Below are 26,133 nucleotides of genomic sequence, written 5' to 3'. Positions count from 1 at the left end.
GTCAATACATAATTCCCTCTCAGGAATGGAAAAAGCATGTATTTATGCACCATTTAAGTGGGGAGGCTCTGGAAAAGGCAGAAACACATAATGAAATGAGAAACATTATGTAGAGGGGGGAGGTTTGACAGCTGCCAAGAACTAGCAAGTCAAAATTAGTGACTATTCTAGAAAAAAAGTCATTAAATGCAACTAAGGCTGGTAGTGACCTTCTCATGAGCATAAATAAATGAAAAATCAAATAACAAAGAATAAAAGTGCTAGAAAGTGAATATTTTAGTAAATTATCAAGAGATTAAAAAAATCATTCAATCACAAATTCAATCAAATCGCCCATCGTAACATGACACCTTTATTACAGGACACTGAGGCAAATCAACAGATGTAACAACGAATGTCTTCACAAATTTTGGAGCATTCAGGTTTCCACAGTAGACTAACACTAATTCCTGATTTAAACGCATTAAACATTGTAATTCTAGGATAAGAGTCAACTGTGCCTTGTGCTTTTCAAACCTGTGTCCTGGATTGAGCCAGCATTAACAGAATGTTGTGCTTTAAACGTGCACACTGTACACATAATTTAGAAGGCAATCATCTAATATCTCTCAAATACAAGTCTTTATGGAGATGGAAATGCACAGTGAATGCTCACTGACATTTGATACGCAGCCTACGGCAGATGGAAAGATCATTCCCCGAGTCTGGAATGACGCTCTGCTATAAACAATATCTTGGAACCATTTTCAGCACGTGGATTAGGCTACTGACTCAACGCCATGGCTATTTTCATTTAAAAATAAATCTCGCAAGGCTCAAATTTAGATTAATCTGTGTTAAGAAGATCAATTCTGAAAGATGATTTCACATCAAGGTTTTGCACTGAGAAAAACTGTAAAGGAACCAATGTGGACATGCATCATTGGAGATCAACTCCTTGCCTTCTCCATTATCAGCTCTGGAGCAACAATAGTTTTTTATGAATAGCAATTTGTAGCAATCCTTCTTTTTTTGTGATTCAAAATCAAAATTTCCTACACAAATGACTCTACAGAAAAGTACATAAAGAAAAGTGTGTGTACAAATAGGCCTATGGACAGACGCGCACACACACACACACAATAAATTTGTGTATAAACCATATAAACTGCTCTCTTATAATTTGTCAAATAAAATAATCCACAATGCAGAACCACCACAAAAATAAATTGGTGACACTGACACATTGACAATGTACACACACACACACACACACCTGCGCGCGCGCACACACACACACGCAGAGATGTTCATAGTAGTCCATCATATAAATGCAACAATTGGGTCAATTAAAGGGATGGAATGAGTAGATAATTTATCATTATACATAGCTAATATAAAATTCCAACAACCTCATATTCCAGTTAAGATTTTAGATCATGTATAACTCATTCATCATACCTTCCAATTCTAGTTTGATGATTCTCAGCAAATATACAGCTATTTTTTTATATATATATTTATATTGTATAGAGTTATATATATTAGGGCTGTCAATTTAACATCCGTATAGTGTAATTCATTCCAAAAATGAACACATTTAATCACCACGCTTAACCAAGAGCAAGCAGCACAGAACGACTAAAAAATCGCTCACAAAGGACGTTTTTTTGTGTGTTCAAGACATTCATTTAAGTGTCTTAAGACACATAAAACAGTTTTGAATGTGACATGCTGAAAAAAACAGATGTGACATAAGAAATAATGCAACATCCAAAGACACCCATCTGGAACTTGTGTACATAAACTAAAAATTAAGAAATGGAGCATATGTCTGCCTAGGACAGACTGATTGAATACATACTGATTGACAGACTTGACTGAAAAATGGGGGCTTTCTTTAACAAATGCTGATATATATATATAATTAATTGCAATTTGATGAATTAATCAGCATATGGTAATTTGATTAACATTTTAAATAGTTTGGTAGCCCTAATATATGTATACAAAAGACAGACCATTTACTCTACAACTAAGTTCATCTTTGAAACAAAGGTAGGTAGAGACAACCGCATTTACATTAAATCTGCGTCATTTGTATAGAACCAAACTGAACAACTAGTTAAAGCACAGTGACATCTCTCTTTTGGACACAACACAAATTTACTTCCTCTCCCTCTTTTTCTATATCACCAAAGATAGCCAACGCTGTCTGTCTGTCCAGTAGTTTATACTATGAGCCCTGTTTACAGACCTTACAATGGAAAGGTTTATTGAGGTGACACTAGATGGAATGGCTTTTCATCGAAATGTGCTCCATCACCACTTTTTGGTAGGTTTTTAAAGTCTAGTTCAAATATATGAATGGTGCTGTCAATCTGAACAAAAATGGAGCAAAATGGAACATGTTTCATTGGCTCAAGTTCCTTCTTTCTCTTTTCTGATACTCAATTGTTTGGTTTCTCAGTGTGAATCAAGGCCTTTGAGGACTTTAAAGTCTGTTGGGCAATCTATTGTGCGAGAATCGGTTGGATAGTTTAAATCAGTCGCCTATCCTGAGTTTCCTTTAAAGGCCGTATTTTTGAAGCAGTTCTGACTGCCACTGCCGTTTGCGCTCTGGGAACGCTGGAGGGATCTTGATATTTCGGAAATCTCGGATACACTGTTTCATTTCCTCCTCCACGCTGGGCCTCTCCAGAGTCTTCCTCCGAGTCAGACCGCTTCCCCCACCGTCCCGCGGACCAACCCCGCTGGTGAGGGACTGGAACAGCTCACTGTTCCTCCTCTTATCTGGCAGCTCCATCCACTGCACCGAGGAACCTTTCTTGGGCGGTCGGCCCAGAGTAAGAGTGCTCGGCGGTCGAGATACAGAGTGCAGGGCGCCACACGGGGCCAGCGAGCCCCCCACAACCTCACCGCGTGACACCAGGATGGGACCCCCGTCCTGGGGGGACGTGGCCTCTGAGTGTGTCTCGGAGCTGGATGTGGAGAGCTCGTTCAATGAGGCTCCGCTCTCACTGGCCTTATCCAGCAGTTTCTCGGACTTGGGTTCCTCACGCTCCAGTTTGGGGGATGCTGACTTGCAGGCTGGTCCTGGTGGATAGATAAAGAAAAATTAGCTGATAAAACAATAGAAACCCCTGCAGGCCAATGTCAAAGTCCCACAGACTGAATTGATGAAATGCTTAGCTCCTTTGTGTTAGTGTTTGCAATAAATCACCAAATATCCATTGCTTCTTCTCTTTTCATTAGTTTTGTTATGCGTACACCGCAAAAATATAAAAAAGATGTTTTCTTGATAAGCAAAAACTGCATCAGGACTTTTTAAATCAAACAAAATTCAAGCTTACAACAAGAAAAAAATGCCAACAGCATAAAATATAAACTTAATGTTTAATTTTTTGCTTCTTAAGTTAATGTTATGTTAATGTAAGTTAATGAGTAAATTCATATATTCTATTTAAATGTACAGTTCACAGAAAAAGGAAAATTTTGTCATCATTTACTCACCCTGAAGTTGTACTTGTATGAGTTTCTTTTTGTCTGTTGAGCACAATATATATTTTGAAGAATGTGGGTAACCAAATTATTTGCGGTAGCAACTGACTTCCATAGTATAGACAAAATTATGTGGATGTCAGTGGCTGACTTATGCCAACTTTTTAGTGACCAACATTGTTCAAAATATCTCCTTTCCAACAACAACAAAAACAATCATACAGGTTTGGAACAACTTCAGGACGAGTAGCTTAAATGTTGACAGATTTTATACTTTTTTTTGGGGAACTATCACTTTAAGCAGAAATTAATGAACTAAAGAAAACTAAATTAACTAAATAACGTAAAAAACAAATGATTCTTTCGATACCTTGTGAACTGCCTACATCGATAGCATCCTAGATGAAATGTAACCTCATTAGTGACCAATTTGGAACATTCTATGTAGGTGGCATAACAGCAGATTTTCAACAGAGAAACTGTTTGCATGTTGCAATGGACCCAGCAAAAAATACACAGCACACAAAAATTTGGAGTAAAAAATAAGCATGTTTAGACCTAAATAAAACAGTTTTTCTTAATATGTTTCAGTATGGACTGAATTCATTTTCTTCATCTGTTATCTTAAATGAACTTTTTTTCCATTGAAATTTTAACCATGCATTAAAATTCCCAATTGAAGAATACATGACGATACCTTTAAGTTAAACAAGTTATCTTAAAAAACTGTATAATTTTGCTGCCTACATTTTAAAACTCTTCACGTTGGGATTGTGAATATAAGTCTTCCTAAACTAGATTGCTATCCTAATTCAGAAGTACACTAAAAGGACACAGGCTTATGTTTCATCAACCCACAAAAATAGATTGATTCAGTATATCTGTGTTTTAATTCACAACACAACGCTTACTGCATTCCCTCTTAACCACACATTTAAGGAGTCTGTGAGAGGATGCCATGCATGTATTCTGAGATAGAGGGGTTCTCAGCTATGTAATTCAGCTTCAAGCGAAACACCAAAGCACTTGGGTCCAGCTTAAAAACATTGAAATGTGGTCCATAAATGGTATCTGACTACATTTTAGTGCAATATTAAGGCCCCGTGGTGATTACACACATAAGAGATATGTTCAGAGGATATCAAAGTGGTTTACACTGTGCAGATTAAGACGAGTCCTGAAGTTAATGTCTTAATTCCCCCCTAAGAAGTCCTTTGCTCTCCAGGCTTCAGAGTTCTTTGAGATAGCTTTTATATTCTCTGTCTGCAAAAGAGAAAATGTAACTCATTTTGAAATAAAAATCAAGCTTTACAAACGACCAACACAATTAACTCGACTAACTACATCTTATCTCTTGTCTGTTATCTCTGTATTAGCTCATAATGATGAAATAATACATTTTTGCAGAGAATCAAGAGCCAGCTGTATCTGCACGCTTCAGCAAGTCTCTTAATGTGACGCAGAGGAGCTGCTAATTGGTGATTAAATGTGGATATGCAGGCGTAGCTGAAAACAAAGACTCCATCAGTCGCTTTTCAGGACGAAGATCATTGAAGGACCTCTGGGAACAGGACACCTGACCACTGGCTGGACACAGATCCCTGATTAACAGACCTTTGGGACACTGACCACAGCGGCGTAAAACCAACTGCACACCATGGTAAAACTGAAATGTATACACTATGTGTTTCACACTGACAAAACTAAAAGTAGTTCAAATAGCATCTTACATGAATATTCTGGGTTTGGTATAAATTAAGCTCAACCAACAGCATTTGAGGCATATAGTTAATTACCATAAAAATTCATTTTAACTCATCCCTTCTTTCCTTAAAAAATGCAAAAAAACTTGGTTACAGTGAGACACTTATAATGGAAGAAAATCAATCCAGGTCGAAATGTTGAATGTTGAAATACTATTTCAATATTACAGCCAAAAGACATTAAAAATGTGTTATTAACCTTTTCTGTGTAAAATTGCATCAAATTTAAAAACTTTGCTAAAAAATCCTAAAAATTATGATTTAGACAGATTTACAACTCAAATAATACTTAAAGGTGTGTAAATTTGCAACAGAATAGGGAACAGAAATGTAATGAGATTTTGTGAAATTTTATTTATACTTAAAATCAACATACAAATTGATTACTTATAGTTGCCTCTGTATATTCAGGTGAGGTGGGAAAATTAACATTGTAAAAATATAAAATTTTTAAAGGTGCACTTGTTGCGAGATCTTACAAGAAAAGTAAGTGAACTAGACTAAGTGAACTGAGAAAGAGAGAGAGAGAAAAAATACTTAAAATGAGCAACCTGGGTCATCAAAAGAAGGAGAGTAAAGAAATCAGAGAGTGAGGAGAATGTCATAAATATAAGCAATTTTATGAAAAAAATTGACTTTGAGAGAAAAGCAAGCAATTTGGATGCTAAAAGAAAAGGGAAAGTCAATTAGAGCTATAGCAAAAACAAAGGGAATGGAGAAATCAAGAGTTTGGAAAACCACCAGCGACACCAGCAACCAAAAACTACCTGATCGGCTAAGAAAACAACAATAGTTGATGACAGACAAATCATAAAAGCTGTGAAAATGAATCCTAAAAGACGTGTCTGTAAAATCACCAACAACTCCCAGAAAGCTGGGGTGATGCTCTGACAATCTACTGTCCTCAGGAGACTTTGAGACATAATAACAGATGCTACACAGCAAGATACAAACCTCTGACCAGCACCAAAAATAGAAAGGCAAGATTAGAGTTTGCAAAAAAGCACAAAGGTGAGCCAGAAGAGTTTTGGAACTGTGTTTATGGACCGATGAGACAAAGATGAACCTTTATCTAAGTGATGGGAAAGCAAAAATGTGGAGAAAAAAAGGGGAACTACAAATGATCCCAGGCATACATCCTCATCTGTAAAGCATGGTGGAGGTGGTGTCATGGCATGGGCATGCATGGCTGCCTCTGGAACAGGCCCTCTCAACTTTACTGATGACTTAATGTATGATGACAGTAGCAGAATGAATTTGGAAGGGTACAAAACCATCTTGCCTACCAATATTCAAAAAAACGCCACCAGATTAATTGGGAAGTGCTTCATATTGCATCAGGACAATGACCCAAAACACCCTGCCAGTTCAGTCAAGGAATTTATAAGGGCAAAGAAATGGAAAGTCTTAGATTTCCCAAGTCAATCTCCAGATTTAAATCTGATTGAACATGAATTTCACCAGCTGGAGAGGAGAGTAAAGGCAGAAACTCCCCAAAACAAGCAACAATTGGAATTGGCTGCATTAAAGGCTGGGAAAAGCATTTCAAAGGATGAGACCAAGAGTCTGGTGATGTCTATGGGTCACAGACTCACTGCTGTGATTGTGACCAAGAGATCTGCAACTAAATAATAGCTTTTAATCTTTTATATCTGCCTTATGTTCAACTGTCCCAATACTTATGCTCACATCAATGAATGAGATGAACTCTAAAAGTGCTGGTCTTTTTATTTGTTAAAACATGTATGTGTTCAAACGGCTAATAATAAAATGTTACTTTCTGTAGTTTTGCCTCATATTCATCTTTTAAACATATTTGCAAATGTCTTGACTCCACAGCCAACAGAGCAATTTTGTCTTTACTGTTCCAATACTTTTGGAGGGCACTGTATATATATATATATATATATATATATATATATACAAAAGTATTGGGTCACCCCCTTCTAATGAACAGGTTTGACTACTTTAGTAATTTCCATGAGTACAGTGTTTAATGTTAAAGCATCTAATGATATTCTGGGGAATTGCATGCTTCTAATTTTATAGCAACAGTTTGGACAGGACCCTTTTCTATTCTAACATGACAGTGTCTCTGTGTATAAGGCACGGTTCAAAAAGACATGATTGATTGAGTCAGTGTGGAAGAACTTGACTGGTCTGCAGAAAGCCAAGTCCTGATCCCAGCTGAACTCCTCTGGTGTGACTTTAAATGTAGACCTTGAGCCAAAAACTCATCACCAAACACCAATGACTTGTACATACACTATATGGGCAAAAGTATTGGGACACCCCCTTCTTTAGAACAGAAAAAGGCACTTCCAAAACTGTGGCAACAAAGATGAAAACATAGTTTGTGTATTTAAAAATTGTATTTCAATCTCTGTTGAAACAGTTTTGAAAGTGTCTAACATGGCTGTACCCTTATGTACAAGTCATTGGTGTTTGGTGATGAGTTTTTGGCTCAAGGTCTGCATTTAAAGTCACACCAGAGGAGTTCAGCTGGGATCAGGACTTGGCTTTCTGCAGACCAGTCAAGTTCTTCCACACTGACTGAATCAATCATGTCTTTTTGAACCGTTAGCTCTTACTGCTGTGCCTCGCACATGTGCCGACTGAAGGAAAACAGTAATAGCTTCTCTCCTTTGAGTAAATACAGTCTATATCAAACTGTCACTGGGTTAATGAAATGCATAAAAACACATAAATAAGCAGAGGTAATAACTGTACTGGCTCTACGGGCAGAAAAACGTGCATTGTAAAACATCTCCAAACCAGGCCATGAGCTGTGACATATGGAGGTCAGACTGATAAATCATGGAAGAGGAGGTAAATACTAAAACTGCTGTCCCATAACATACAAGTGTGTCATTTGAGGATGCAGCATGATGGTCTGAGATCAATAAGTTCATATAAAACTTAATTTATTTTTTTTTGTATAAACATGTTTTAAGACACCTTCCATATCACAGTTAATCTTAGGTAACACTTTCAAAAAGCCTAAAAGCCCATATATACATATATACATACCAGTACAGTCGACACAGCATCGTCTTTTGGTTTCAATCTTTCTGAAAATCCTGTGTCAAATTGTTCCTTGTTTGTAAACAAATCTGAAGTAAAATGAAGCAAACAAAGGACCAAGTTCTTATTCATGCGACCTGAAACTTCATTAAAAATAAAATTGATCCACTCTTTCCTAACGTTGGGATAAGAAGGAAGAAAATGCAAAGTCTATGTTTTACCACAACTTGGCACTGTACAGCATCTTGTTGTCTTCTGAGCCATCTTAATCGTTTGGTTTCTGCATAGACCTGTATTTGTCTCTCTCGTTATTTACACTGCATGTGCAAATCAGTGGGTGGGGCTAAACAGGCAGTGATGTAGAAACAGGCGTTGATTTTCTTCTGCAGAGGTGGTCACTACTACATAATAAAGTGGCACATTCCACATTGTTGTTAGACTTACGAGAAAGAGTTCTGAAACTTACAGGATATCTTTATGGTCAATTTTTATAGCACAACATCTTATGTCAAAAGATCAAGGGAATTTTGATTTCTCAGTTCATGACTCCTGTAAGGTTTGTGTCCATATAGAAATTGCATTTCAAAAATAAACAAACTCCAAGAAACTTGCATTGGAATAAAAAGTGTGACAACTATAGCCCTGGTTCCCCTATATACTATATATATTATAGTATTAATCATAAAAACGAAACAAATATGCCAAATGCTTCTTGTAACAATGTGAAACCACATGCATTAAGGTTGGATAATAACTGCTGAAAATGTTAATTATCCTCCCAGCTGTCAGAATGCTGTTGGCAGAGAGACACAGGTTTATCCCTCATTCTGCCCTCGTGAAATAAAGACCAATTAGCTTTGGCAGAGACACGAGCCGCTTTAGAAGGATCCTTTCTTTTGAGAAGGATTCTGACGACTCATTCAGCTCTCATAATGGACACACATTCCAATATGTTGAGTGAAGTTGCTCTATGTTTTTTTAATTACTGGGCAAGAACAGAACAGTCCCACCAGAATCTAGCAATATATAGGCATTTTTAATATTGCAGCTAAAAATGAAAACTTGCATAATTCAATACTGTAGCAATAAAATGTGTGTGTGTGCGTGTGTGTGTATACATATACACACACATATATATATATATATATCTATACACACATGTATATGTATGTGTGTGTGTGTAATTATAATAAAATTACTAATGTGAAAGCATTCCAGAGATGCCACACAAACTTTTAGCAATTGCTGGAAGATTTCAGAGTCGAGGAATGAAACTCTGCCCCTCCCTGTGCTCATCTGTTTAGCATTTCTCAGTGGTTCCAGGCCGCCACTACTGAACGCACCCTGACCTTTGCCTGGGGAGAATGGATTATTGGAGAGAGAAAGCGATGGGGGGGTGAGAGATCATTATAGATAGATATCATTGAGATGCGCAGAGCATTTCTGCAGAAGGAATAGAAAAGGATTGAAAAGAAGCAAAAATCTGATAGGGATTTCAATAAGGCCGTAATCCCACAGGGAGAAACACAGGATTACAGGAGTCTAGCCGTCAGATGGGAGGCCAAACAGCAGGGCATGAGAACTACAGCAAGTGACCTTCAGGACTGACTCGCACTGATAGAAATATGTTTAGGCGGAGATAATGTAATAGATTGGCATAGGTTATGATATAATCGTGATGACTGTGATAAAACGAGCCAATCAGATTGTGTTCCACTGGAAGCAGGAAACAGTGCTTTATCTAGATGTCATTGCGAAGCTGATAATGCCAGAGGGACTGTTACAAAAATATATGTTAATTAAGATTCCATGCAAAAAAGTGTCCACTCTCTTCCACTATATTGGCAAATCAAATACATATTACTATTACTATACGAAATGCATAAAGTATGGGATTTAAACAACCTTCTAAAATTTACAAACATTTGTGCCACATTTGCACAGCTGCTAATGCCATTTACGACTGTCTTAAGAACTGGCAGCTAACCAAGTGATAATTAGTCTTAATTTTTGCATTCAAATCAGACCAATCTATGTTTTTTTATGTAAGTGACTTAAAAACTAATCTTGCAGAAAAAATTAGATGACTAACTTTTAAGACTACTCTGAATATTATGCCATGAGAAGCTATCATTGAATGACTTTCACTGACATCCATAATAAACATAATGTTATCATTTGTTAGTGTGGATGCTATTGTTATAGTTATCTTTATAGTTCTAGTTTTTGTGAATGGGCCCTTAAACTTTACTACAAATAACTTCATAACCTGTACAGAGAAACAGCAGATGTTCTCATGCATCGGTTTCTCTGGGGGTCGAAGTGTGTCCTAGAAATAATTAGCATGAAAACTTTGTAAACATATTGTGTGTGCTCATGTTTCCACCACAACCACTGTCATAGAAAGCACTCCATCCTCTCTCTACTCTAACTCTCATTTTCTCTTGCAAACCTCAAAGGAGAGAAGAGCAATTGCAGCGTTATGGACGTGACATTCGCAGTCAAAACCTGAAATATACATTCTCATAAATTGTATTCTTTACCAATTTATTGAACCATCTCTTTATAGTTTTCTAAACCGCTTAAAATAGAGTTCAGATATCAGAAAGGTATCAGTCTATAAACCTGTTTTATATTTTAAATGAGGGAAATACACATGCGTTATGGACGTGACAAAAAAGACACAAGTTTCTGGGAGATAACATATTTTGTAGACTTTCTGCGAATTACAATGCACAAACCAGAAGCAACAATATCTGCAGAATGGGGAAGGGTTGGCCATTTATAAAACCTAAAATATAAATTTTAAGTTTGTGTTTTGCGTTTCATAGGAAAAATCAATGTGAGTCGTGACATCTCTCCGTTACGCAGGTGACCGCTCTGAAAGCGGAATTTATCCGACTATGGAAACGCTTATAAAATGCTTTAACTGAAACTTCTAGAGGGTGTTTAGTAGGGCTGCCCCCCACTAAGGATTTTTCTAGTTAGTCCTTCGTTTAAGCCATTATTTAATTAATCACACATTTATATTAAATCAATAGACCTATAATCCATATTCCGCTCAAGCACACACCTACAGTTTCCACAAAGCGCAAGCAAAAGTAGATTAAATTAATGATTATTAATGTATAGAAAAATTTGACAATTTAATTATTTATCAATAATGTTTTCTTTTCGGCTGCAAGATGAAATTCCCAGTGCTGACTCTCGTCTCCACAGTAGCCTACTGGATGTGCCTTTAGAGAGAAATGTAACCTTCATACAGATTATATAATCAGGGAGTATTTCATTTCGTCTTTAATTGGTTCGTTTAACAGTATACATTTCAAGCTATAGCTATGTTTCTCTAGTAGCCTATGTGAGAGGGTTTTGATTCTTTTTTGAGACGTGCTCCAGTTCAGTGACAGACAGAAAAAAAGCATATCCTGTTTGTTTTCATTATTTTACAAAATCACGTTTTTTTGTGTGTGTGTGTCATTATGAATTTACATAAATAAAATCAGTTTCGAACTGATTTTAATTTGTTTCATTATCACATACACTTAAATATGGGACAAAAATGTAGCACATTTATATAGGTTAACGCTAGAGTTTGGAATCACATTAAAATAAATCTTCACCAATCTACATCTGAGACCGATGCAGTTATAACCTATCAATTGAAGGCTATGTGACATTTTAAAATGATCTAACAGACCAACCCAGCTCCAACTGATCAGTTGTTGATCAAGATTAAAAGGATGCCGCTGAAAAAAATGTATTAATGACTTGCTTATGCATTAAATAACTAAGATAAAACACAGGTTAAGTAAAATATGCTGAATATATAATAGGCCCGCCTACTGTACAAATATTTATGAAATAGACTGCGAATAAAACTGCAGATTCACGTTTTGCATCTGAAATATAGTGAAATATTTTTATATACAATGATACGAAATTGAACCAAACAAGATTTGTAATGAAAAAAAATATTTAGACAAAAAATAAATAAATAAATAATAATTAAAAAAAAAAGATAGGCCTAACTGCAGCATGCTCACAGAACACACAAAATCTTGCACTACGCATGAATGCAGCACAGATAGCAAACAAGAGTTATTTGAAACACATAAAAGGTTTAAATAAGATAATATTGACAATGAACATTAGGCCTATATGATATTTAAAAAAAAATGTTTTGGCGATCTGTCATCGGCTATACAGTAGAGCCCTGCACAGGCCTCAAATTTAGGCCCTAGCCCGGCCCTGGCCCTAGACGCTCAGGCCCTAGCCCGGCCCACGTCCGACAGCTTATCAGAATTATTTAATAATAGGCCTATAATGTTTCTTGAGTCCTTGTCGGCTGCAAAGATGAAATTCACGAAATCTCCACTGGAGGCTCCTTCGGAGAGAAATGCATTCACAGATTAGCCTAACCAGAGAGTATTTGATTTTATTTTGAATTGGTTCGTTTAAAAGTAGACTTTACTTGGATACAGGGATCTACAGTGCGACCATTTCAGTTGCATTTGCGACTGAAAACTACTGCGTGCGACTATGAACAAATATTTAGGAGCACCAGTGCGACTGGCCGATCAGCATATTTGTGTTTGTGCTGAGGGAGCTTTAAAGGTTTCTAACGTAGGCCTACTTACAGCGTTGAGTAATGTATCACAGACGCATCCTCTCATTATAACAAGAAAGTGTAGACGGAGTGTAAATAAGAGATTCATTGTGCAGTGTAAGGAGCTTCGTTGATTATAATGGAGTTTTGTGAGATCGCAATGAACTAAGATGAGTGACAGCTTTTAATGATTATTAAGGGAGTTTGCAAATGTAATATTGATTTAATACAACAGTTCATTAAACAAGAAGTTAATATTAAGTGATTTATATTGTCTGACGACAACACTATTGCCTTATTTTGCTCCATTTCATCAACGAAAATAGTTTCAAACAAAGTCCAAGCCGCAGCGCATCTCCATTCAAACACAGCGGTGTTTCATTTATGAATGAACTGCGTTTTTAAATGAATCTAGTGAGTCAATGATTCAATTAACCATTCATAAAGACAGTCACGTACTTCATTCCTGAATGAATCAGCCGTTCAAACGAATCAATTAAATGAATGATTCAGTGATAAAATCAGTGACATACCGCCACCTACTGGTGGTTTTAGTAAAATTTTTAATCAGTAAAATACAGACCTAAATGCACAACTCAAACAGGGTTTTGTTCTTTTGGTAAAAACTTTTTCATGGAAAGGTTGACATTTGCATGGAATTGTTTAGAAGCGTTTATTTCTGACGATATATTTTGGTTGACACAGATGCCCATGATTTATGCTTTTCAGTTTCATCCGCCTCACTAAGCATGATGGAACAAACTGTAAATAATACAACTACGGTGTCTTGTTTTCTCTCCTTTTATAACAGGACATTGCGGTGGCTTTATTGCCAGAAATGAATATAATATGCTGAAATTTCAGTTCACTCGCACACAGACGGTTTCTGATCAAACAGCAGGGAAAAACAATGCTAAATGCAAATAATAAAAAGCATCTGACCATATGATTGTACATAGAGAAGATGCAAAAATAGTCATCCACCTCAAGGAAGGAAAAAATGCTCCCCATATCCTTTTGATGATGTCAAACGTTACACATCCAATCACACTATAGCTATATATCAGCATACTGCTGATTTCCCCACAGTAAATTATGTGCTGTTTGAATAAAGAAACACATTTACGGTTACTGAACTAAATTTTGTTCATTATTTTTAGAGTTTGTTTTTCATTTCTCTAAACAGAAATGAAAGTTGATAAAGACACCTGCCAAATGCATAAAACAATGCATGTAAATATATGTAAATTATTAATGAAATATTAGGCTTAGTTCTCACGATAATCACATATAATAAATAAACCATCAATATGTAACCTAAACATTTTTCTTATTGTAAGGCTTGCGGCCAACCATTTTAATATCAGCTTCAAGGGAGACTGAAAACAAGAAAGATGAAAAACAGGGCACAAAACAGGAAACACAACTCCACCATTATTTGATCCACCCCCATGGCTTCGCACAGAAATGAAGAGGGAATTTACAAGGACTCAAATCTAATTGACGGCCATCTGGACAACATTACAGAGTCTGTAGAGCAAATTTACAATCAACAGTTAATGAAAGTAAAGATATGAAACAGAAGGACTTTGAAATTGCTGTTGGGGAAGTCTGTAATAACTGTGCACAATAAGGCCAGGAGCATGTATCGAAAAAGGGCAGATGCTTCATGGCCACTTACATGTCTTGCATGTAAAGTCAGAACAATATCTGCATATCTGATTGCCTGTCTGTTAGAGTTTGGCAATAGAGGAGTATTTTAAAAGAAAAGAAAAAAACTATATTTTATTCAATACGATTAGGTCCATATATTTGGACACTGACGCAATTTTCATAATTTTGGCTCTCTATGCCACTAGAATAGAATTAAAATCAAACAATCAAGATGCAATTTAAGTGCAGACTTTAAGCTTTAATTCAAGGGGTTGAACAAAAATATAATATAATAAACTTAGGAATTACAACCATTTCTATACCCCCCCCCCCCCCACCCCATTTTCAAGGCAATTGGACAAATAAATACAATCATGAAATAAAATGTTCATTTTTAATATTTTGTTGAGAATCCTTTGCAGGCAATGACTGCCTTAAGTCTGGAAGTCACGGACATCATCAGAGACTGGATTTCCTCTTTTGTGATGCTTTGCCAGGCCTTTACTGCAGCTGATTTCAGTTGTTGTTTGTTTGTTTGTTTAGTGTTGTCTTAAGCAAGATAAATGCATGCTCAGTCGGGTTGAGATCAGGAGATTGACTTGGCCATTGCAGAATATTCTACATTTTTATCTTCAAAAACTCCTGGGTTGCTTTTGTTGTATGTTTTGGGTCATTGTCCACTTCACGGGTGCCCAATCCTGTTCCTGGAGATCTACCTTCCTGCAAAGTTCAACTCCAACCCTGATCAAACACAATTGATCCAACTAATTAGATCAGGGTTGGAACTGAACTCTGCAGGAAGGTAGATCTCCAGGACCAGGATTGGGCACCCCTGATCCACTTGTACTATGAAGCACCGCCCAATCAACTTTGCTCCATTGGACTGAATCTGTGCAGAAAGTATGTCCCTATACACTTCAGAATTTTTCCGGCTGTTTCTGTCTTCTATCACGTCATCACTAAACACCAGTAACCCAGTGCCACTGGAAGCCATGGACGCTTATGCCATCACACTGCTCCACCATGTTTCACAGATGATGTTATGCTTTGGATTATGAGCTGTTCCAAACCTTCTCCATACTTTTTTCTTCCTGTCATTCTGGTACAGGTAGATCTTAATTTCAGCCATCCAAAGAATGCTTTTGCAGAAGTGTTCAGGCTTTTTTAGATGTTTTTTGTCCAAGTCTAATCTGGCCTTGTTTGCACCTTGTGAACTTTTATTCATCTATCTGCACTTCATTAGACAAACAAATTAGATAGATCGCGATCTAATAAACTGCTCCATATAACAAAGCACTGTGATTTAACTCTTATTTTTAATTTTAGCTTTAGGAAATCGAATCCTAGAGATTCGATATTGATTTGATTAATTGATATTAATCAAAACGTATGATTTCTAGTTCATCAACGACTCGTCCAACGAGCAATTCTGTTTATTTCGTGGCCACGATAATAATACAGAATTGGTTGGGTAAATTCTGAGCGCAGGTAGCAAGCTCTGGACAGAGTTTTGACTTGACTATTACACAACAGAAGACAAAAGATTTCTTTATGAATGAATCAAAGTTTATTTGCTAATCTACGATAAAATACTACACAAAACACACATATACAGGAATGCGATTTGAAGAAAGTTAAAGTATAGCACTATTTGCTATTTCCAAAAAGGTCTACCAGGGGCAGATCACGAGCAGAGAGCCTTACTCTCTTTACTTTTAAAGATTAAGACCACCAGCTCAGTGAGATATTAAGATAGTTTGTTACTTGCTCTGAGTTGTTTCGTTCCTTTCCTGGTTGAGGGAACCCCACGACTGCTGATTGGCTGCTGTAGTTGTAGTTGCGTGATGCGTTTCAAGGGATGCCCCTCCGAATGGTAGGTTGGCTTCTCTGTGACGTGATAATGCTCTTAGGAAGTTTGTTTGGAGTTCTTATGGCTTCAGATGTTAAAGTTTCTTTGGTCGGAACTTGGACGGTATGTGTGGATTCTCGCCAGATGGTATATGGCTGAGGGCGCTTCGCAGCGCGATCAAATGACGAAGCCAAAGTTTTCAAGCAAGTCAGCGAGCCAGCAAACTTTTGTGTCCATTTTAAATGGCCCGATTTGATAGGTCAATTGTGATGAGAATACCCTCAAATTAAAGCTCAGAGTGTGCACTTTAAGCCCATATTCATTATATAGGCTAACTGTAACTTGAATATGTTTTGGTCAACAGCTAAAATAATTAATTTACAGTATATACATTTGCTACATTATTTAAAACATGCAGGGAGTCCAATCATTTTGACTTCTCTTCTAATATCAATTATATAATTTCAAGGTTGAAACTAGATTTTAAAATTCAGATTTTCAATGCATTTTCAGACTTTCGGATCCCAGTGTATGTTTCCTGAAACATTTCATATTTTAAAAATGCCAGCGAACACAGTTTCAAATGATCTTGAATAGAGCAAGCAGACCACAACCAGGTTAGTTTGAGGATAGGGATTAGGGAGTGTTGAGCAATAGCAGAGATTTCTTTCATGTAAATCTAAGTTGAAGTTTCAGGCTGAGAAGTTGACACTAAAGCCAAGTGCCCTCTACAAGACTGATGCACGTCACTCTCAGACTCACAGTGTCTTGTTTTTGAGCCTTGTCTGAGCACATGCCATACAACACAACACCACCCTGACTGAAGCTACAAACCCAGAATTCATTCTCATACAGAAACCCGTGCACACAGAGACAGGAGAGTTTATTCTTGATATGTCAACAAGTAACAAGGAGGAAGAGCTTGCAGATGTTTTATACTGACAGAGTGGTAAGAAAGATGAAAACATAGATGAGATTGTGCTTGGGGAGTTGTGCAGAGCAGTTTGGTGTTTATTATTTATTGTTTTTGCTCTTTTGCATGCTTTTGCTCTCTCTCGTGATATGACAGGATAGCGTGCACAAATCCACAAACCACCCCAAAAATGTCAAGGTCTGGATGAATCAGAAATACACAGCAGGAGCAACAGATTCTCTCCATCTCATTCTTCACCTTGGCAAGAACATACAATAATCCAGTATTTCCAGGGGAAAGAAAGTGCAGCCCTATCTAGCAGCTCAGATAGGATACTGAAAGCATTACATATGTTTCAACGGCCTGGTTCTTCTTTACTTAGAGACGAGATAGAGGCCTGTGGTAGTCAGATAAATGAGCAATGGTCCTGCCATATCTTCTACCCTGAGAGAAAATTTTCCTTTGTGAGATTTGCAGCAGTAACTTTCCACTGGAATGACATTCCATTATCGTTTTGAGAAAGTTTCTACGTTTTGACCACTGAAGTGATTGTGAACACTTCATGGAGTGGACATGTGAAACAGATTAGAGCTAAACGGCAGGTGAAGACTGTCCTTTGCTCTGTGCGAGGTTCCTTTTCATTCCCAAATTACTTCAATTGAGCAAATTTATTGCTGCCTAGAAGCTTTTTGCAATTTAGCCAGTGGGCTGAAAGAGAGGCGGTGCCTCTTATCTCTGTTCTGTTAATTAGAACCTGCGGGAGGAGCTCGGCTGCCTTTCCTTTATTATAAAGCCTTTTTCTCATTGTCATTTATGGGCTTTTGCTTATAATTGAAAGGATAGTAGAGGTAGACAGGAAAGTGGAGGATATGGGGAATGAGATTAGGCCATGACACAAACCTGCTCTAACATACTCTGTCCTGAGTATGCAAAAGCATACAGCAGGCATGATGTATAGTGCTAAAATATTTTGTCTGAGCCCCCTATCTGGAAAATAGGCATTACTTTTGTTAATTTGCATTGCTAGAATTACATATTACAGTTTGCAAAGGGTTGCATCCATAATGGAGCTTTTCTAATCAAGTTTCAAATTACATTATATTATATGGCTATAAATTAAGAAGGTCATTGTGACTGTTTGCTGTTAAATGTGAAATAATTAGTAAATAAATTCCAAAAGGTTGTGCACTGAAGTGCAATTGTTAAGCATGATGCACAGTGTAAAATATTTTTAGTTACCAATATTAAAGGTGTCATGAATCTGGTCTGTGGACTTCTGTTTACTCACCACCAGAGGTCACTCCTCCATCACATTGACTCTTGCACCACACTACTGTTGCACTTCACCCACGAACTACAATTCCCATCATCCATTGCACTGACAACACATATACAGCTGATTGCACTAATCACGCTCACACCTGAGAACTATCACACAATCACACACCCTACTTAAACCATGGACTTCCTCTTCCTCTTGGCTGAGTATTGTTCTGCGTATAGCACTCCCCTTGTGTTTGCTGCCTTACTGAGCCATTCTGTGTTTTTCTGTTTAGTTCCAGTATTGTTCTGCAATTATAACTCTCCTAGTTTTAGCTGTGATACGGAACCCACTTTGTCATAGTCTTGCCTTGTTTGTTTTTCTAGTGTTTTTTTTATTCTTGCCCGTGTTTCCTGGGTTTACCCTTTGCCTTGCCGTTTGGACTGTTTGCACATGGACTACTGCTCGTATACCTGGATTATCTCTCTGCCTTGCCTGTTGGATATTGTTTGCCGTTTTTTGATCCTGCTTGCACTCAGATCCTCACGTCTTGTTCGCCCTGTTACAAAAGGTAACGTGTGGCGTGAGTTTGGGGATGGACTATATGTAGCAATGATGGGGGAAGTGCAAGACAAACAGGCATAACTTTTTTGTTGTGCAGAAATAATATAAACGGGACGTAAATATCAAGATTTGCATTGCCAGAATTAAATATCACTGCTTGCAAGGGAGCAAATAAAAAGTTCAAGATTAGGTTTGAGGCTTTGATTACATTTAAATGCTGCATCTGAGCCACTTTGCACTGTGCATGTATTTTTGTTTTCTCCTATAGTAATATAGTTCATTAACTTTATATTTAGAAACGTATAGCAATGTGTCGGATTAACACAGAAATAACATGTGCAGTCACACACTGTATATCAATGAAAATACTGGCTGTTTTACAATAGCTAGGAATGTGGCTCATGAAATCAGATTTCAAAGCAGGAGCTATACTGAAATTTGTGGTGCTTGCATTATTCAAAAGCCCTAATCATCAGCAAGGTTCATGCAGGTTTTATGATGGTAAATGTAACACCTTTTTAATGATTTTTTTTAAGACTAAGTAGTAAAGAAAATTTAAGGAATACATTGAAGGGAACACAATACGTCAATATTTTTTCTTGTTATAAATGTCTAGGGAGCACACAATGAGTTGTATTAGCAACACTTGAAAGTTTAAAACCACTAATTTCAACAGATCTCCAATACTTTTTAATTTTACAAAAGAATAATTTAAGGCTTAAATACCTCTGTTCCCAGCCACTAGAATAAGGAAATAACCATAACTTTGATGTTACCTGCAAAAATGTTTCTCAGTATTTTAGTACAAATGGCTAAAGATTCTTAAATCAAGATGCATTTACTTGAGAAACAAAATGACAACATGAAAAAAAGAAAAGTGATTAAAACAAGAATCAATCTGCAGATGGGCTCAGAAAATCGACAAATGCTAATTTTGTTCAATTTCTCCAGAACCAGACTTTATCTTTATTGCATGCATCATTTAATGCCATGACTTCATGAATTTAAGACATTCTACTCAAATTTAAGACCATTTAAAGGGATTTAATTTATGCAAATTAAGACTTTTTAAGACATTAAGACCTGCAGAAACCCAGCTAAGCATTAAAGTTCGATATGTAACATCCCATAGTCTGTGCTATAAAAAATAATACTATTTCTTCTCGAACTAAGACAAATGGATTTCACATATCAGATTATAAAAATGCAGAAAAACTCCATATTTATAGACCTGAGTAATCAAACAGATTAGAGAAGCAAGAAACCACCTAGAACACCTTAGAAACACCATAGCAAACATTTGTAACAGCCAAATGCTTAAAGGAACACTCCACTTTTTGGGGGGGAAATAGGCTCATTTTATAACTCCCTAAGATTTAAACAGTTGAGTTTTACAGTTTTTGAATCCATTCAGCCGATCTCCGGGTCTGGCGGTAGCACTTTTAGCTTAGTTTAGCATGGATCATTGGGGAAGTCGTGGCCTAATGGTTAGAGAGTCGGACTAGTAATCGAAAGGTTGCGAGTTCGAGCCCCCGGCCGGCAGGAATTGTAGGTGGGGGGAGTGAGTGTCCAGCGCTCTCTCCACCCTCAATACCCCTTGAGCAAGGCACCGAACCCCCAATTGCTCCCCGGGCGCTGCAGCATGGCTGCCCACTGCTCCGGGTGTGTGTTCACGGTGTGTGTGTGTGTGTGGATTTGTTCACTACTCACTGCTGTGTGTGTGCACTTGGATGGGTTAAACGCAGAGCACCAATTTCGAGTATGGGTCACCATACTTGACAATACGTCACAACTTTTTTTTTTTTTTTTTTTTTTTTTTTAAACTCAACTTTGAATCGGATTAGACCATTAGCATTTGTTCATCAAAAATGACCAAAGAGTTTCGATCATTTTCCTTTTTAAAACTTGACACTTCTGTAGTTACATCGTGTACTAAGACCGACGGAAAATGAAAAATTGTGATTTTCTAGGCTGATATGGCTAAGAACTATACTCTCGTTCCGGCGTAATAATCAAGGAATTTTGCTGCCGTACCATGGGTGCAGCAGGCGCAATGATATTACACAGCACCTGAAAGTAGTCCCCAGCAACTTTTCATTTTCCGTTGGTCTTAGTACACGATGCAACTGCAGAAGAGTCAATCTTTAAATAGGAAAATTATCGAAACTCTTTGGTCATTTTCGAGCAAGATGCTTATGGTAAAACTCAACTGTTTAACTCTTGGGGAGCCTATGGGGAGTAAAATGAGCCTATTTCCAAAAAAAAGTGGAGTGTTCCTTTAAAAGCAGTCAGAAAACCTTTTTACTCCTTACTTACACAGTGATAGTGGCTTTTCCAAAGACACAATACTCAGGATCATACACTTAATGGCGTTATATTGCAGAAATATCATCATAACCCAGATCTAAAGTACAGCAGAAGAATTACTACAAATGCTCACTGTGCAAAAAAAACACCTACATTATATTAAGATAACGCTGAATTTTATGGCACAATGTTCTTTTTAGGCCATTTATGGCTCCTCCGTAGAGAGAAGAACACAGTTCCTCACCTGCAGGGCAGCACGGATTACCTTATCATCTGCTCTTTTGTCAGAGCGCTTTCTTTTTCCATTTCTTTCATTCTGAATATTCTTATTCACCCTGAGGGTTAGAAATGGAGAGAGCTTTTATAAGTTGACCAGAGGATGGATGAAGCTTGAGTGGGTTTTCTCAAACTGCTAGATAAAAGTGACAGTATCTGCTCTAGTAGGCTCCGAGATTTGAACTGTAAAAACTTTACTAGAAGTCTATTTTCTGTGGAAACCTGTTTTCATCTCAGAGTAAAAAAATATATATATAATTTTGAGAACATTTAAAATAAGAATTACATTTTTTAAATAAAAGTCCAATTGTGAGATACAAACAAACAAAAAAATAGTGGATATAAAGTCCTATTGTAAAAAATTAATTTGCAACTAAAAGCAATTACAAGAAAACTAAATTTACAAGTCGTGAAATATAAAGTCACATTGTGAGATATAAAATCACTATTATGAGAAAGTATTAACCACAAAAACTGTGATATATAAATTACATAATGGTGACATATAGTCACACTTTCCTTTTTTAAATTTGAGGCCGAAAATAGCTTCCATTGTTAAATAGATAAATAAATAAAACGAATAAATCTGTAAAACAACCAATTAAACAAAGAACAATACATGTAACTACTCTCATCCTGTTAATGAATATGCAGCTATTCTTCTCTTTTCTTTGTCGTCCTTTCACAGTATCAATTCATGCTCAAGTAATTTAGTGACTGTAATCTCTCATCCCCAGCAGTAATTTGTTTACATGATGTGACAAAACCATTCAAACCATCCAAACATAATGACAGAACATCATCAGTGTTTACACACCACAACAACCCTGCGCTGTGACAAAGACAAATGAGTGGCCGTCATGGAGCTCTGGTGGGCTTTCTCAGCTTCTAATTACATTATATTATATGCCTATAAATCAAGACGGACATTGTGACTTATATTTTTTTAAATGGTTGTTAAACATAACATAATCAGGTTTTGGGATTATAAATGATTATTTTGTTAGATAATTCTGTTTGACAAGTAAAATGGGTACATCTTTACATTTCAAATTATTAATTTGGCAGATGCATTTATCCAGATCAACCAATATGACATATTCAATAAGTCGCAAACATATAAAAAGGTGCAAAATTAAAACTTGCAAAGTTAACAACCTTTAGATCTAAAGGCATACATTTAAATTCTGGAAATTAATTTTGTGCACAAAGATGCATGAATGTCTTCACAAAACTTTCATGTTATAATGTATTGAAATTGGGTTGGAATTGTGTTATATGTCTGGTTTTCTGTTTCCCCTGTGACCTAGTTTTCCCCATTCTGTTTAATCAGTCATTCAGTTCACCTGTTTTAATGATCTCATTAGTCTCCTTTGTTTGGTTCATGCTTTATAAGTCCTCAGTTCTCCCTTAAGGTCTCTGCACACTGAGTCCGAAATTTTCGCATGCGTTTTTTCGCATTCGCAATCTTAAAAATTCATCACGCACAGAGACCTTGCACACTGAGTCCGATGCGTTTTAATTAATCCGTTGCGAAAAAATTCGCAAAACTATACAAAATGTCTTTAAGTAGTGAGGATGATTTTGTTGTCCTCTCTCTTTTTAAAAAATAAAAAGGAAATATTGGGTCTATCCAATCCTTAGATTGCGCAGAGAGGAAGGAGAGTTCCACCTGCGGGATTATCTCGAGAGATTCAAAGTTTATTTCAGGATGTCAGTGCCTCAGTTTGATACTTTGCTAGCGATACTGAATCCACATAATAAAAAGACCACCAATTTCCGTGAACCAATTTATCCTGAACAGAGACTGTCTGAGGTATGGACACACACACACACACACACACACACACACAAACCGAACTGCGGCATCGGAAAGGTGCGCGCCAGGCATAAAAATAGGCTACAGCAGTTCTTTATATTCTGTATCTTTGTATTCCGCAATTTGTTTGTCATAAAGTGCGCTGTGCTGCAAGACGAAGTGTATTAATTTGTCTGACACTATTTTGGCTTTCGCTTGTACGGTGGCTCTGAATTGTCAAAACACTTTCTCAAAGCATCTCAAAATGCTTTATACGGATGCGAAAAACGCAAAAAATCGAACCCGATCCGAATTTCTTTTCGACGGACGAAAATTTCGGAGGCAGTGTGCAAACGTGATTGACAACGTGAGGTCGTATTTATTTTTCAACGTGCGAAAATTTCGGACAAAAAATTCGGACTCAGTGTGCAATGGCCTTAGTTTTCGTCCGTTCTCGTCTATGTAAGTTGTAGTTATTGCCTGCCTGTTGGATTTACCTATTAAAATACCTTTTGTTTGATCTTCGTCTTCCTGAAGTTGTTCCTCATCAGCCGTGACAAACTGATAGTTATGAAAAGTAAAAATCTTTTTAGGTATTTTTCCTAAAGTTCCTTTTGGCGAAATAAAGACACATTAGTTACAATTGATACAGTAAGGGTACACCACACATTAAATGTGGATAGGATAGCTCAGATCATTTGGTCAAATGGACCACGGATATTTCTGGCTTCTCTTGAGATCTCTTTGCACATTTAGAGACATTGTTGAGATGTCCTCTAAAACTCCAGAGCAGATACATATGTGTCTCAAGTAAAAGCCACCATTTGCTCTCAGTTTAGTCTCATTGTTTTTGGACAAACAACTGTAAGATTTCTTTCCCAATGAGTGAACAGATACTTTTTTAAGATTTATTTTTGTTACTTTCATTGCGATAGGACAGATCAGAACTGACAAGAAGTTAAGTGGTAGAGGGATAGGGACGGGATCGAGAAACGTCCTGGAGTCAGGATTCGAACTTGGGACACCCCTAGCACAACAGTGCTTTTTGTTGGCGCACTGCCCACAAGGCTGTCGGCGCCAACAGCAAAATTCACTTTTTCACTTGAACATAAATGTTTGTTGGCAGTGTGTGTACACAACCATCCACCCACTCCTTTTTTTGAATCTCCATAAATCATAAGCAGTGACTCAGAACAAGTTGTTTGCAGAAGCTGTACAATGTGATGTAACTTTGCAGAGGCCCGAACCACGACAGTTGATGGACTCTACCTTATTAGCAGAGACCCTGCCCTGAGCGAACTGCACACTATCCGCCATGTTGATCTTCATGCTTGAGCGTTAAGAAGTATTTAAGTAGGAAATGTCTTATTACAGCTATAGAAGTTACTCAGTTCAGAGCAGGGAGTAATTTTCTGTTTTTATTTTATTGTTTGAGTCATATTAACAGTGAAAATAGCCGTATGCTGTATATTAAGCTGCTGTCACTTAATGCACAGATCTAATATAAACATGCAATATCTTTCCCAAACACATCTGACTGCAGTTTTGTAACTTATGAGTGTTTTTAACATAAGCTTGTGTGTATTTGACAGTTTAAGCACAATAAGACATTAAAGAGAAATGAAATACGTCGGAAATGTAATTCCCCTTACCATAATCGCAAGCTTCAGATTTCAAGTTAGTTTTACCATCAGTACAAGCCCAAAAGGTGAGTCGCATGACACGACGTGACGCGTTAACACGCAAAACTCTGCATTTGAACAGTCAATAGCAAATACTTAAACTAATAACAAAACATACTTACAGTCACTGATTCAGAAGCGCCAGATTGTCATAGCAAAGTCAGAATTTACCCTTTTTTTTTTTTAGAAATAGCCTTTGTGCACAGCCAGCCTTGCAGGTCTACTCTCCAGGTTCACGAAACTGTTGTCCATAAAATGCGTTGCACAAATTCGAACATTTGTATTGTGCTGTTCTGTTGTAAACAAATCTTAATCAATGATTTCTAATTGCATCTACTTTCGGAAGGCCAAATAAAGAAACCACACCTTCTTTCTTTGCGTGAACATTTGGGCGGCATTACGCAAATATATCCACATCATGACGTAAACATGTGGGGGCATATTTTAATGAGGCATTTTATCCCGATCTGGATCAGCCTTCTCTTTTAGATAGAATAAATCCTTTTATGGGAGACTTTGAGCTTTGTAACTCTGCAGATCATATACATGCACAAACAGCTACATAACACACTAAAGAAAAGGAAAACAAGAAAGCGCATCATATGACCCCTTTAAAACGCACGATTTCAGTGCAATACAATGAAAATCAGTGGAGTCTAATGTTGTTTGGACACCACATAGTTTGTTAACAGGTACTAATTTTCATCAGTTGAAATGAATACAATCTGTTTTAGATTCTGAAAGTTCACAACAGTGACCAGTTGCCACATTAATAACTTCACTACATAAAAGTCACCGCAATGTCACTCGAGCTACCAAGAGTATAATTGTGTTTTGGAATAACATGACATTTTTCATTTTTGGTTTAACTGTCACTGTCAGTGTCAAATATCTGTGGTCTGTCAAGACTATCAATGTATTGTGTAGTTGTTGAGCATCAGCCTGTAACGGCACATC

The 26,133-nt window shown here is 37.0% G+C and overlaps 1 protein-coding gene across 1 annotated transcript in view; it reads right to left on the bottom strand.

Annotated features, from left to right (window-relative positions):
- Positions 1 to 2,548: 2,548 nt before the first annotated feature.
- LOC306852843 (BTB/POZ domain-containing protein KCTD8-like) overlaps positions 2,549 to 26,133 on the bottom strand; it is a gene marked incomplete at both ends in the record, with an annotated part of 35,948 nt that continues 12,363 nt past the window's right edge. The window contains one exon of the mRNA XM_079389953.1: positions 2,549 to 3,075. Within this exon, the coding sequence (XP_079246079.1) occupies positions 2,549 to 3,075 (527 nt within the window). The remainder of the gene's footprint in view (positions 3,076 to 26,133) is intronic.

This window comes from Barbus barbus (assembly GCF_936440315.1).
Source record: "Barbus barbus genome assembly, chromosome: 33".
NCBI lineage: Eukaryota > Metazoa > Chordata > Actinopteri > Cypriniformes > Cyprinidae > Barbus > Barbus barbus.
The sequence above is the reverse complement of the archived record's forward strand: the minus strand, read 5'-3'. Positions and strand labels throughout refer to the sequence as shown.